This window comes from Lipotes vexillifer, unplaced genomic scaffold, assembly GCF_000442215.2.
Source record: "Lipotes vexillifer unplaced genomic scaffold, Lipotes_vexillifer_v1.1 scaffold135, whole genome shotgun sequence".
Classification (NCBI taxonomy): Eukaryota; Metazoa; Chordata; class Mammalia; order Artiodactyla; family Lipotidae; genus Lipotes; species Lipotes vexillifer.
In genome coordinates, this window is record NW_006774574.1 from 1,098,341 (window position 1) to 1,111,088 (window position 12,748).

Here is a 12,748-nt window from a genome sequence, read left to right on the forward strand (position 1 = left end):
TCAAATTATGGTCAGAAAAGTTACAATTCTACCAACAATACAGACTACCACATGTCTATTAAAAGAGAAGACATCTTTTGAAGATACGTATTTTAAAAATACCAGGCAAGCACAAAAGTCTTTAAGGATAAATTAAAAGACTGTGACTTATTTTCTTAAAATGAACTGCTTACCATGAATGGTATCATAAATTGGAAACCATCCTGAGATGACTGTTGCAGCCTCACTGTAGAGTAAAGGATCAATGTCAATGTACACTTTACCAATGGCATCATTTGCACTATATGTATCATGGTCAAGAACTGTGATCTGGAGAGGTTCATCTTGTAAATCTTCATCATCCACCTAAAAAAGTATATCTTAAAAATTAAATCTTATAATTTAAAAATCTTCATTACCATAAATGTATACATATACCAAACGTAAAAGATTACTTATTTCCAGGAAAAGAAATCTTATAGATTTATTTCTAAGCAAAGGTAGAGAGATTAGTCATTAGGGAAATGCAAATCAAAACCAATTAGATAACACCTCACATCTACATTCTTTGTATTAAACTGGTCATCAAGTCTGGTGAAGTCAACCTCCGAAACCTAAATACCTTCTTCAGGTGGTTTAAATATGAGACAGTTCAAAGTAAAAGAATGCAGATGGTCCTTAGCCATAGGAAATCAAACTCACCTCATTCATAATAAAAATGCACATTAAAATTATACTGTGAATGCCACTTCAGACCTACTAGGATGGCTTACATTTAAAAAATAAAATAAAATAAAATAACAAGTATTGACAAGGATATGGAAAAACCAAAACTCTCACACATGCTGGTAGGAATGTAAGATGGTGCAACCACTGTGGAAAAGTTTGGCAGTTCCTTAAAAAGCTTAACACAGAAATTACCATGTGACTCAGCCATTCCACTTCTAGGAATAGACCCAAAAGAACTGAAAACAGGGAGTCAAACAGATACTGGTACATCAATACATCAATGTTCACTGCAGCATTATTCACCATAGCCAAAAGGCAGAAACAAACCCAAGTGTGCATCAACAGATAGAGGATAAACAAAATATGGTATATGCATACAATGGACTATTATTCAGCCATATAAAGGAATGAAATTCTGATACATGCTACACAACATGGATGAACCTGGAAAACATTATGCTAAGTGAAAGACGCCATACACAAGAGGACAAATACTTATGATTCTACTTATATGAAATGCTTATATAGGCATATTCAGAGTCAGAAGTAGATTAGAGGTTACGAGGGGCTGGAGAGAGGAGGGCATGGGGAGTCGTTGCTGAATGAGTATTTTCTCTTTGGAGTGATGAAAAAATTTTGGAAATAGTGGTGATGGTTGCACAACATTGTATGTATGTGAATGCAATTAATGCTACTGTATTGTACACTTAAAAATGGCTAAAATGGCAATAGTTATGACACGTATTTTTATTATAATTCAAAAAGAGGTTTTATCTGTACATTATTCTTAAGTGATTTTTGGTATATGCTAAAATCCAGAGAAAATTACTATATAATAATATAATACCTTTTTAATCTGGGTTCTATTCATATACAATATTTTCTGAACTATAACATAATTTTTTGAAAACTCAATATTCTTAGGAAATATTTTTATGGTGTAGGAAAACTACTATACCTGAAATAAAACGTAGTCCAATCATTCCTGGGAAAAAAGGGTCACCTCAAAAATACACACGCAAAAATGCTGACATTTAAAAACTTACCTCAAATTTAAACCATTCTGAGTTCCACTGAGGGTTGAGGGACTTGAGATACACATCTGTTTTAAAGGTGGTATTACCAAATTTTACCTAAAAACAAGTAAGAACAGTTCAAATAAAAATATTAAAAATGTGAATAAAATTAAAATTTAACATCAGCTAAACAATAGGAGGATTAACCATGAAGGGGATAAAAGACAACTATCCCCTGAGACAAAAGGCAAGAAAGTATGGATGGGTCCAGGCAAGTTTATAAACTACACCTGGAACAAGGGATCACCCACTGTTCTGCTTGACTAGCTCTACAGGGAAATTAAAATCAGACCATTATGTCAGTGTGGAGAAAGTAATCACATGGCCTTCACTAAACAGGAGCTCAGACAAAAGGGGAAAGTCTTAAGGGTGGAGGACCAGCAAAATATAATCAGAAGGTAGAAAGGACAACTGACTCTTACCATCTCATCAAGGGAATCCAGAACTACAGCCCATTATTATAAGAACTTAGTAACATATCCTAATATTTTCTCACTTCCTCAGTATTTGTTACTTTTTAAATCCTGACCTGTGCATACACAGTGATCAGCAATAAACTATGGTCATTAAGGGTTTTATGTTTCTATCTTCAGGTACAATAAAAGGGGTTGGAATGGGGAGACTACCCTATTTCATAGCCAGTCTTGGCAGATACTAAATCAAAATGCAAAAAGTAAATAAGAAGAAAAGGAAGAAGGCAGAAAGGAAGCTAAATCCCTGGGACTTGCTTCTAAGAAAGAATGGAGATTGTGAAACCTCAGGCTGGACTTGAGAAGCGGTCAGGAAGCTTAAGAGCAAAACAGTTAAGAAACTACTTCCTAGATGGTTTCACCTTTCCTCAATTTGATCTCTCTAAGCTCTTCCCTAACTCTATCAGTTATCACCATTAAGTATCTTTTCTAACCTCAAAATTCATTAAAGGTTTATCCCGATACCCAGTAAAGAGTTTTGCATGTTGTAGATACTTAGGAAATGCTGGTTTAATCAGATAATCTATGAAATCTCCTTTCCTTCTTGACCTACAACCCTACTATTGGTATTATAATACTTGTAGATATTAATGTTTAATCAGTCCAGAAAATGTTCTAAAAGCAAAATACCCAAACCTATAGTTATTATCTTCTGTACGTTTTTCTAGTTATTTTATCATGCAATTTGAATTATCAAGGAATGATACCAACCATTTGGTACCTAGGCAGTTTGGTCAGAGGGTTGAAAAGGTTTAAGAAATTACATAAAAATAATGAGTTCCTGCATGGTAAGGAATATGATAAAGTCAAAGATAAATAAGAAAGTGAGAAAAAGGATTTGCCAAATATGTCACAAACAGCTAACTTCTTCAATTTCTAACAAGTTCCTACAAAGCAATAAGAAAAAGATCAACAAACCAGCCAAAAAAAGGAAATTCAAAGAAATGGAAATATAGATGTCTTTTAAGTATATCAAGAGCTGAAAACCTCATTCATACTAAGAGAAATCAAACTAAACCGACATTTTTACTACTCAGGTTAGCAAAGATCAAAAAGTTTGAAAAAACAGTGTGAATGAGGCACTCTCATATTCTGTTGCTGTGAATGCAAATTAGAACAATCTTCACAAAGTGCAGTCTGACAACACTTACCAAAATTTTAAATGCCTATACCTTTTAAATTCATACATAGGTGCACAATGGCATATATAAGCAGCATTATAGTAGCAAAAGACTGGAAATAACCTAGAAGTCCATCAATCAGGAACTGGCTAAATTAAGTATGGGGAAGCCACACAATGCAGTGCTATACAGAAGATCGAAGCAGTTCTCCGTGCACTAGTATGGAACAATGTCCAAGATACATCCCTCTACTGCAGAGCAGTGTGTACGGCATTCTTTGTGGAGGAAAAAAAATGACAAAATGTTATAAGGCATGATATATGCCTATATATGCACAGATTGTTTCTGGAAGGATATACAACAAATGTTAACAGCAGCCACTAAACGAAACAAGACAGATTGGTTAAAGGAAAGGCGATGAGAGGCTGACTCATTCTGTACCTTTTGAATTTTGAGCCATGCACATATATTACCTATTTTTTAAATGGCTTATTTAAAACTCAAAAACATCAAAAATTAAAATAAAATTCAAATGGCAAAAACTGTTTTGATGCAGTTATAAAATTCTGGATTCACTGCCGGGAATTTCTCCTGAAGTACTTTCATATATGGCCCCTTCCCAAAAGATATACAAAAACCTAGTGACAACAAGAAAATGACTAAATAAATCACATGCTCCCTACTAAAGAATGGAGTTGATTACATGTACTGTGAGGGGACGATGTCAATGGCATAATAACTGAAAAAACCAAATAGTAGAATATAAAAAGTATGGTTACATTTGTTTTTAAAAATATGATATGTAAAAGTTTTTGTTTTTGTTTTTAAAGCCGGAGAGAAGGAGTAGATGAATACATGCCAAAGAAGTGACAGCAATTATCTCTGAAGGGACTGATAAGGGTGTAGACAACACAGTATAGTGTTGTAAGTAAGAAGTAAAGGGCTTTCAAGTTTTACTTGAGTATCTGAATCTTTTCTAACAGGAGCTATTCATGTACGGTCATCCCTCAGTACCCACGGGTATTGGTTCCAGGACTCCTCCCACCCATCCCCCCACCCCACAGATACCCAAATCTGTGGATGCTCAAGTCCCTCATATAAAATGGCACAGTACCTGCACATAACCTATGCACAACCTCCCATACACTTTAAATCATCTCTTTAGTACCTAACACAATGTAAATGATATGTAAATAGTTGTAAATACCATGTGAATACTATGTAAATAGCGACCACACACAACAAATTCCAGTTTTGCTTTTTGGAACTTTCTGGAAGTTCTTTCCAAATATTTCCTACCTGCAGTTGGTTGAATCCGAGGAAGTAGAACCCAGGGATACGAAGGGCCAACTGTATTACTTGCATAATTTTTTTTTTTTTTACTTTAAATCACAAATGTTAAAGAAATGAAACAAGGAAAAAGTAACCTGGGAAGAAATCTGCTCTTACTTAAGAAACCTTACTTAACTAGTTTCATTACATTTCAATATTCAAAATATCAAAGAAATACTTATTGTTTAATTTACCTAAAAACTGCTTTATTTGAAGTAAAATGTCGTTAGGATTCATAAAAGCATGCAAAACCATTCAAAAGCCAAATGTACTTAAGGAGTTTGGCTAAACTGTCAAAAACAGCATATTATTTCTTAAGCTATGATTTCAGAGCCCTCTTCAGTTTTGTCCCATTATAATGTAGTGCTATACTGTGATTTTTTTTTTTTTTTTTTTTTTGGTCAACTGTCCATTCTAGATATAGTAAAAATCTGATAGTCCCCACAACTAAACAAACAAGCAAAATACAAGATTTTAGAAGAAAAAGACTAGAGTGTATGTTTTGCCAACATTGTGGTGATTCCCCTTCTACTAAAGAAGAATCAGAGTTCATTTGGCCTTATTTAATTCGAAGGAGATTTTATTACTCAGCAATTAAATGAATGCCTTACAATTTAGTTAAAGAACATCAGGGATTTTAACAAGATTCCCTAGTAAGGTAAACGCATTCTCTTTCCCCACTCATTAGCTGAATTACCTTGAGAAAGTTATTTAACCTGTTATTTAAAGCTGCTTCCTCCTCTGTAAAGGGGAGTTGCTGTGAGCATTAAACAGGATAATGTATGTAGAGACTTAGCAAAATGTCTGGTAGAAAATGCTCATTAAATATTAATTTCTTTTCCTCTCCCTGTTCCCTCAAAGGCTCCTGGATAAACACAAAATGATAATGTAGTTTAGCAGAACAGTTTGTAACATGCACATTAATATTGGGATATATTTTGATTAATACTCCCCTTGTACATAATCCCATCCTGTTCATCCTGGAGATTCCCACAATAATCATCCTTAAGTACTACTTGGTCTTCACTGGCTTCCTAAACTCCTCACATCATATATAGTAGAAATCCCCTCAACCCCAACGCAATCAGGACCAATATCTGATTAGTCAATCAAATAATCTGGTTAGATCAGATAACCATTAAAAATGATACAAACAGTAAACACTTTCAAATAAAACATATAAATAAATATTCATTCCTCTATCTTTTATCGTAAGACTGAAGCCTCTTCTTTGAGTAAGGGTCCACCGTTGACAGTTCTGTGTCATCTTTTTTGCATAAACCAAAACATATCATCTGTGTTTGCCAGTCTCTCATAACATATCATCTGTGTTTGCCAGTCTGGGTTTCTTTAAAACGTGGTAAAACTTAAAAATCACTGGTAAAATAACTATGGATAGAGAATCCTAGATTTTTTACAATCTTCATCTAATTCAAGAGCAATTTTTAGCAACTGTATCCATAATGCTTTACACAGCATTATCAACTTCATTATCCCACTTATTTCACTGATTTGTATAAGATTTAAATAAATAACAATAACAAATAGTGTTGGCATAAATAGGTTAGGGAATAAACGCAACTGCCTCTTGGTAAAGCATATCAGCCAACTGATGGGAGAAGCAGGCACACTGGAGTATAATCTAACGGTATGGGGTATTCAAGAATGTGTTTATGGCAGAAATGCAGAGCATTGGGCACTGTAATGAGGCAGTTAATAGAAACTGGTTAAGAGAGCATCTGCTGTACAGACTTCTCCCCATCGTTTTCAGACCACTTAGTAATCCACATCCTCTCTACCCAGCCAAATTTTTTTTTTTTTTTTTTTTTTTTCTTGCGTTATGCGGGCCTCTCACTGCTGTGGCCTCTCCCATTTGCGGAGCACAGGCTCCGGACGCGCAGGCCCAGCGGCCATGGCTCACGGGCCCAGCCGCTCCGCGGCACGTGGGATCCTCCCGAAACGGGGCACGAACCCGCGTCTCCCGCATCGGCAGGCGGACTCTCAAGCACTGCGCCACCAGGGAAGCCCCCAGCCAAATTTTATTTCCCACTTCTATTTAACAAGAACCCTCCCTTCAATTACATGTGCTATATTCTTTCCTTTTGCTTTTATCATTTATCCTCTTCACCCAAAAAATGCCCCCTTTTCCTCTCTGCCTATGGAAATGGCACCATCTTTCAACCCCAGCTTGAAAGATAGAAATCTTTCATATCACATAATTTATCCCTTTATTTTTTATCCCTTTATTTTTAATTTATCTCTTTATTTATCACATATTTATCCCTTTATCCCATATCACAAAATTTATCCCTTTATTATATTGTAATCCTTCATTATCCCCTTTTTCATGCATTAATCTTTCCCTTTCTGCTGGATTGTTCCTATTAGCACACAAATATGTTCTAATATCTTCCATCTTATTTTTTTTAAGTACTAAAACCTGCATACTCCCCCCAAATAACACACTATTTCTCCTCTCCCTTCACAGCCATATTTCCTGAAACAACTGCCTATTCACGCCTCTCCTACTTCCTTACTCCCATGTACTTTAACCCTCTAAATCACTACAGTATGGGCTTCCGTCCTTGACACTCCTCAAGCCAGGACCCTTAACATCCTTATGTTGTCCAATCCAGTGATTTCTCTGTCCCCTTACTTGACCTCTCAGTGCCATTTGACAGTTGAGGATTTCCTCTTTCTAGAAACTTCCTCTCTTGCCTTCTGAGACATTACTTTCTGGATTTTTCTCCCACCCACTGGCTAACAATCTCAGTTTCCCTCCCCTAGTCCTCTACCTCTAATAAATTCTTAATGTCATATTCATTCAAGGATCCATCCGTCTTCTCGCTCCCTCTTCTCTGCCTTAAGTCAATGGTTTGCAAAAGGGACAGAACTAACTTCTAAAGAAACTTTACAAATTTAGGGACAAATAATTTCTAAATTTCAAAAATTTCGTTTTTGGGACGAATAATAATAGTATTTAGTAAGGAAGACCAGAGATGCTAGGTGTCCTGCAATTCAAGAGACAGTCCCCAACAATGAAGACTTGTCTCATGTCATGACTTTCAAATACCCACACCAGATAGCCACATGGGCAAAAAACCTACCTAGATCCTAACTCAGGTTTATAGATAGAATATTATGATGGGTTTTAATACACATTAACTGTCAAGAAATGCAAGCACTGTGAAAATTAATGGACAACTCTCTTTTTTTCCCATGAGCTGACTATAGTGTATTTGGGGAAATCAGATAACCAATGGCAGTGAAGGCCCATCCGAGATGTCAAAACTACACAACTGTCTCACTCTGTGAGAGGAGCAGTCATGTTCACGTGATTTTACATGGAGGTGAGGTACTTCCTATCCTGAATTCTGCTTTATTTTCTCCACATGGGGAGCTTCTCACCATCTAGCATACTTTATCTCTTACTTAACTATTTTTTTGATTAACTCCTTCCTCCCACTAGAACCTAAGTTCCGTGACTATAGAAACTTTCATTTTGCTCACTGCTCTATCCCCAGCATGCTGTACAACAGCCAGTATAGTATCTGATATATACAAAGGCTCAGTAACTATCATGGGCACAACCTGATTACTTCATGTCTTCTGTGGTCATTAACAAGCACTTCCATATTGAAACACATTAAAAAATACTTTTCTCTACCATATTACAGTTAGAGCATTATATTGATATTTTTAAACTGTGGGCATCAATAGGTTATATTAGCTATAGATATCATGCCAAGATAGTAAAGGGAAGATTTCAAAATACCTGCTATGTAAAGGCAGGACCGCGTCTCACAGAGTTGAGAAGCGCTGGCCTGTGTGAGCTTATTTTTAACTCATACCTCTCTTTGAAACACCATACTCACAAATCCAACTTTCTCCTTGACAACTCCAATTAAAGGAACCAAAGACATCTCAAATTTAACATGCCAAAATGGAAGATGATTCTCAACCCACTCAATCTCTCTCAACCCTATGGAGAGTGAGAAAATTGCCCCAGTGACTCCAGAAAGCTAGGAATCACCTTTCAGTCTCCATTTCCCTGATCCCTACTCCAGTCTACCAACAAATCCTCTACTGTCTATCTTCAAAGCATATCTGGAATCCATCCATTCTACTAGCAAAACCATCACCTTGATCCTCACTGCCTCTTTTTTGAACTATAATGGAATCTCCTAACTAGTTGCCTGCTTCAGCTCTTTCCCCTCTGCAGTCCATTCTGCAAACAGCAAGAACAGTGCTCATCTCAACAAATGCTTCCCTCTGAACTGAGAATAAAATCCAACCATCAGTCATGGCCTCTAGGATCCTGCACAACTGGCTCCATGATTAACTCTCCAACGTTACCTTACAGCACTCTCCCTTTCACTTACTACATGCCAGCACACACATCTTCCTTCACTTCCTAAAACAAAGCAAACCCTCAGGATCTTCCCTCTGCTGAGACTCTCCTATCCTCCAGCCTCTTTTGCCCGGCCCCTCCCCTACACAGACACAGACACACAGACACACACACACACAGACACACACACACACACACACACAAACACACCCTGAGCAGCTAGCTCCTTCTCGTCCACAGGTCTCTGCCTAACTGGCACTTCCTCGGAGACCTCCCCTGATAATTCAACCTAAAGTTCCTGAGATTCTCTATCGTTTTCTTTCATGGCACTCATCATAACTTGTAATTATAAATGTACTCTTGGGACTTCCCTGGTAGTGCAGTGATTAAGAATCCGCCTGCCAATGCAGGGAAAACAGGTTCAATCCCTGGTCCAGGAAGATCCCAGGTGCTGCGGAGCAACTAAGCCCGTGCGCCACAACTGCTGAGCCTGCGCTCTATAGAGCCCACAAGCCATAACTACTGATAGTGAAGCCCGCGCTCCCTAGAGCCCGTGCCCCGCAACAAGAGAAGCCACTGCAATGAGAAGCCCGTGAAGAGTAGCCCCGGCTCGCCACAACTAGAGAAAGTCCGCACGCAACAACGAATACCCAACGCAGCCAATAAATTAAAAATAAATAAATAAATAAATAAATAAATAAATGTACTCTTTCTTTACTTTTTAATGTCTGGCTCTCCCACCAAAATATAAACTCCATAAAAACAGGAACCAAGTCTATTTTGTTCACCGTTACATATGCATCAGCTAGATCGGTGACCAGCATGGGGCTTGGCAAAGAGCAGACACTCAGTAACTATTTGTTGAAAGAAGGAATTAATGAGTCACCCTTTAATCCAACCCCTCCCTCACCAGCAAAAGCCATTTGTTACCAAGGCCTGAGAATTTTACCTAAGAAATGTCCCTCAAATCTTTCCCCTTTAATCCATTCCCATTGCCATTCTAAACGTGCACATATTGTCTGGGTAATTTTACCACCTTCTTAACTGATCTCCTTGCCTCATCTCTCATCTATCCAGTCCATCGATAACATCACCATTCAAGTCATCCTACAAAGAAACAACCTAATCCAAACATGATCTTACTTCATTTCTGCTTGAAGAACTTCCCCCGTTTACCCTCTATTTACAAAAAACACAGAAAAGGGCGTTGGCGCCAACCTACCTTCCCAGCCTTATCCCTCACAACCTCCACTACGCACACATCCGCTCTGACTCCAGACACATCCCAAACTCAGATGGTTTCCTAACACACCATGTATGCCACTCTGTGCCTCTGATGTTCCCTCTGCCTGGTAAAATCCTGGGTACCCTACAAGGCCCAGTTCAAATGTCACTTTTTTTAGGAAGCCTCCCCTAAACCTTCAGAGACAGAATTAAGTTTCCACAGTCTACAGAAACACTCATCATCTTGTCTGGAGAGGCAGTATTTGCACCGTGTATTAACAAACCACTAGGCTTTGGAGATTTACAAGGTTAAGACACCTTGGGAAAATTATTTACTGTTCCTAGGCTTTTTTTTAAGTTATAAAATATTTTTAATTGTAAAAACAGTCAACAGAGGTTGACGACGCAAATGTTATCTCAGAACATCTTCCCTTGTTTCCTGAATTTGGTAGGTTCCTATGTACCAGCAAGTCCCCATAGCAGTTCTCAGGTTTCATGGTTCCTTTCAGATATGTTTTAATTGATTACATGTATATATTGCTTGGAAACAAAAGTCCATGTGATATTAAAACAAACAAACAAAAAACCTGTGTATTTCAGGTACTTCAATTACAATATGGGAAAATAATACAATAGCAGGACTGTTATAAGGACTAAGAATTGAAAAAACTTAGCACAGACCTGGCAATAATGAGACTCAATACGTATTAGCTATTATTTATTAACCTAAACTGTGTGGGTCAGTCTCTGAGATACTGGAAAGCAAAGACTAGGCTTTGGCAATCTGTGTATCCCCATGACCTATCATCTGGCCCAAGAACACACCCAGTAACTGTTTCTCACATAAAAATGAAGTTGAGCTTGAGTACTGCAATGGCAATGTCTGATTAGGTCAGAGAATCTTTAGGGAACATCAACAATATTTTATATTGATATGGAATCAGGCTATATATTATCACGCATCTATCAACTCTAAACATTAATAGCCCAAATGATTATCGTTCTAATGCTCTGGCTCATCATGACAATTTTTTTTTTTAACATCATCTCCATCACTCTAGCATTAAAAGCTAGCTACCTTCCCCCCCCCAAAGAAGGGTGTGTGTGTGTGTGTGTGTGTGTGTGTGTGTGTGTGTGTGTGTGTGTGTTTCAGTGGCCGCGTGGTCACACCTTGGGATATCCTGACTGGCAGGTGGCCTGTTAGGAGTCCTGACATCAGGGTCACCCTGCAGGCAGAGCAGTAACAGCCTCCCCTGCGAGCAGTGCTCCTATCACATGGGCTGCAGTCTCGGCAGTCAGCCCTCCAGGGAGGGCTGTACAAGCACTGCACCCAGCAGGGCGGTCGACAGGGGAATAGGCTGAGAGGCTGCGGGCGAGGTGACTAAGATCCTTCACAGGGCTCGGCGCTCCCTGTGTTGGGAGGGGCAGGACCTTGCACCAACCTCCACGAAGGCATCAGTCAGGTCACTAGCTCGGTCCATCACCGGCAAATGGCGCCCGGCCACGATTTTCACCTTCAGCTTCCCAGGCATCGTCTCGGCTTCGGTCTCTCCTTGGACTCCTGCAGAAATAAACAAGCGAGTCTGAGCCGAGCGCCCATTGGGGCGGCGAAGAGACTGGAGCGCGCGGGGTAACTGACAGCGAAGGGCGCGCGGGGGCGCGCCGCGCCGCCACTTACTCTCGGAAGAAAAAGGGAGCCGTCCTGCGAGGGAACTGAGGCCTCATTCCGGAGAGGCAGCCGGAGGAGCGACCCCGGTGGAGGCTTCTGCCCCGGCTCCACAGCGCTGGCAAGAGAAGCAGAAGCCAGTCAACATCCCATTGACCCGCAGCCGCCCATACGCGTGTTTCTCCTCCCCCCAAAATGGCGGCTCCCAGGGCGGGGAGGAGGCATCGATCGCTCGGCGCTCGGCCCACTTCTCCTGGGAGGCACTAAATTCGCGGAGAGCAAATAAAGGAGGCGGGACGGACTTCGAGGAAGCTGGTAGGCAGAGAAACGGGTCGAGCCCCGCATCATCCACCGAGTCTGGGGCTGTAGTTTGGCGCCTTGCTGCTTCCCAGGAAGAAAACCTGCCCACCCTCTAGGAACGAACCGCAGCTGCGGCTCGGTAACTTCTGCAATGCATTTCCAAAAGGCTGGGACAGAAGGAGCAGCAGCGGAGACTGCTAGAGGAGCGATTTCAGTCTACCTTTAACAACCCACTAGTAGTTCGTGAAATAAGCTTAACTGGTTTCCACCTGGAAAGGGTACAGTTTTTCTTATATCTGAAACAGAGTGAAAAATTTCAGGAACATCTTGAATATTCGAGTAAGTATTCTGCAGTAACACTGTTTATTCAGTCATACACACGTGTACTGGGTGACAGATGTTAAGGTAGATCTTTGGGGGAAAAAAACCAAAAAAATTCGAAATCCAAAGCCACTGCTTGAAAGAAATTGCCCTGCACTCTTAGATCATCTCAGTGTGGT

General features: G+C 39.5%; 1 protein-coding gene across 5 annotated transcripts in view; it reads right to left on the reverse strand.

Moving 5' to 3' along the window:
- Positions 1–12,132, reverse strand: part of C2CD5 (C2 calcium dependent domain containing 5) — an 82,854-nt gene extending 70,722 nt beyond the window's left edge. For 2 of the 5 annotated variants that reach the window (XM_007449377.1, XM_007449375.1), the window contains exons 1-4: positions 11,961–12,028; positions 11,725–11,843; positions 1,755–1,841; positions 174–345 (exon numbers count right to left, since the gene is read on the reverse strand). In XM_007449377.1, coding sequence (XP_007449439.1) covers positions 174–345; positions 1,755–1,841; positions 11,725–11,814 — 349 coding nt within the window. In that variant the 5' untranslated portion in view covers positions 11,815–11,843; positions 11,961–12,028. Of the gene's footprint in view, positions 1–173; positions 346–1,754; positions 1,842–11,724; positions 11,844–11,960 lie in introns of those variants that run through there. The other 3 variants (XM_007449379.1, XM_007449378.1, XM_007449376.1) reach the window with 2 other exon arrangements.
- Positions 12,133–12,748: the final 616 nt, after the last annotated feature.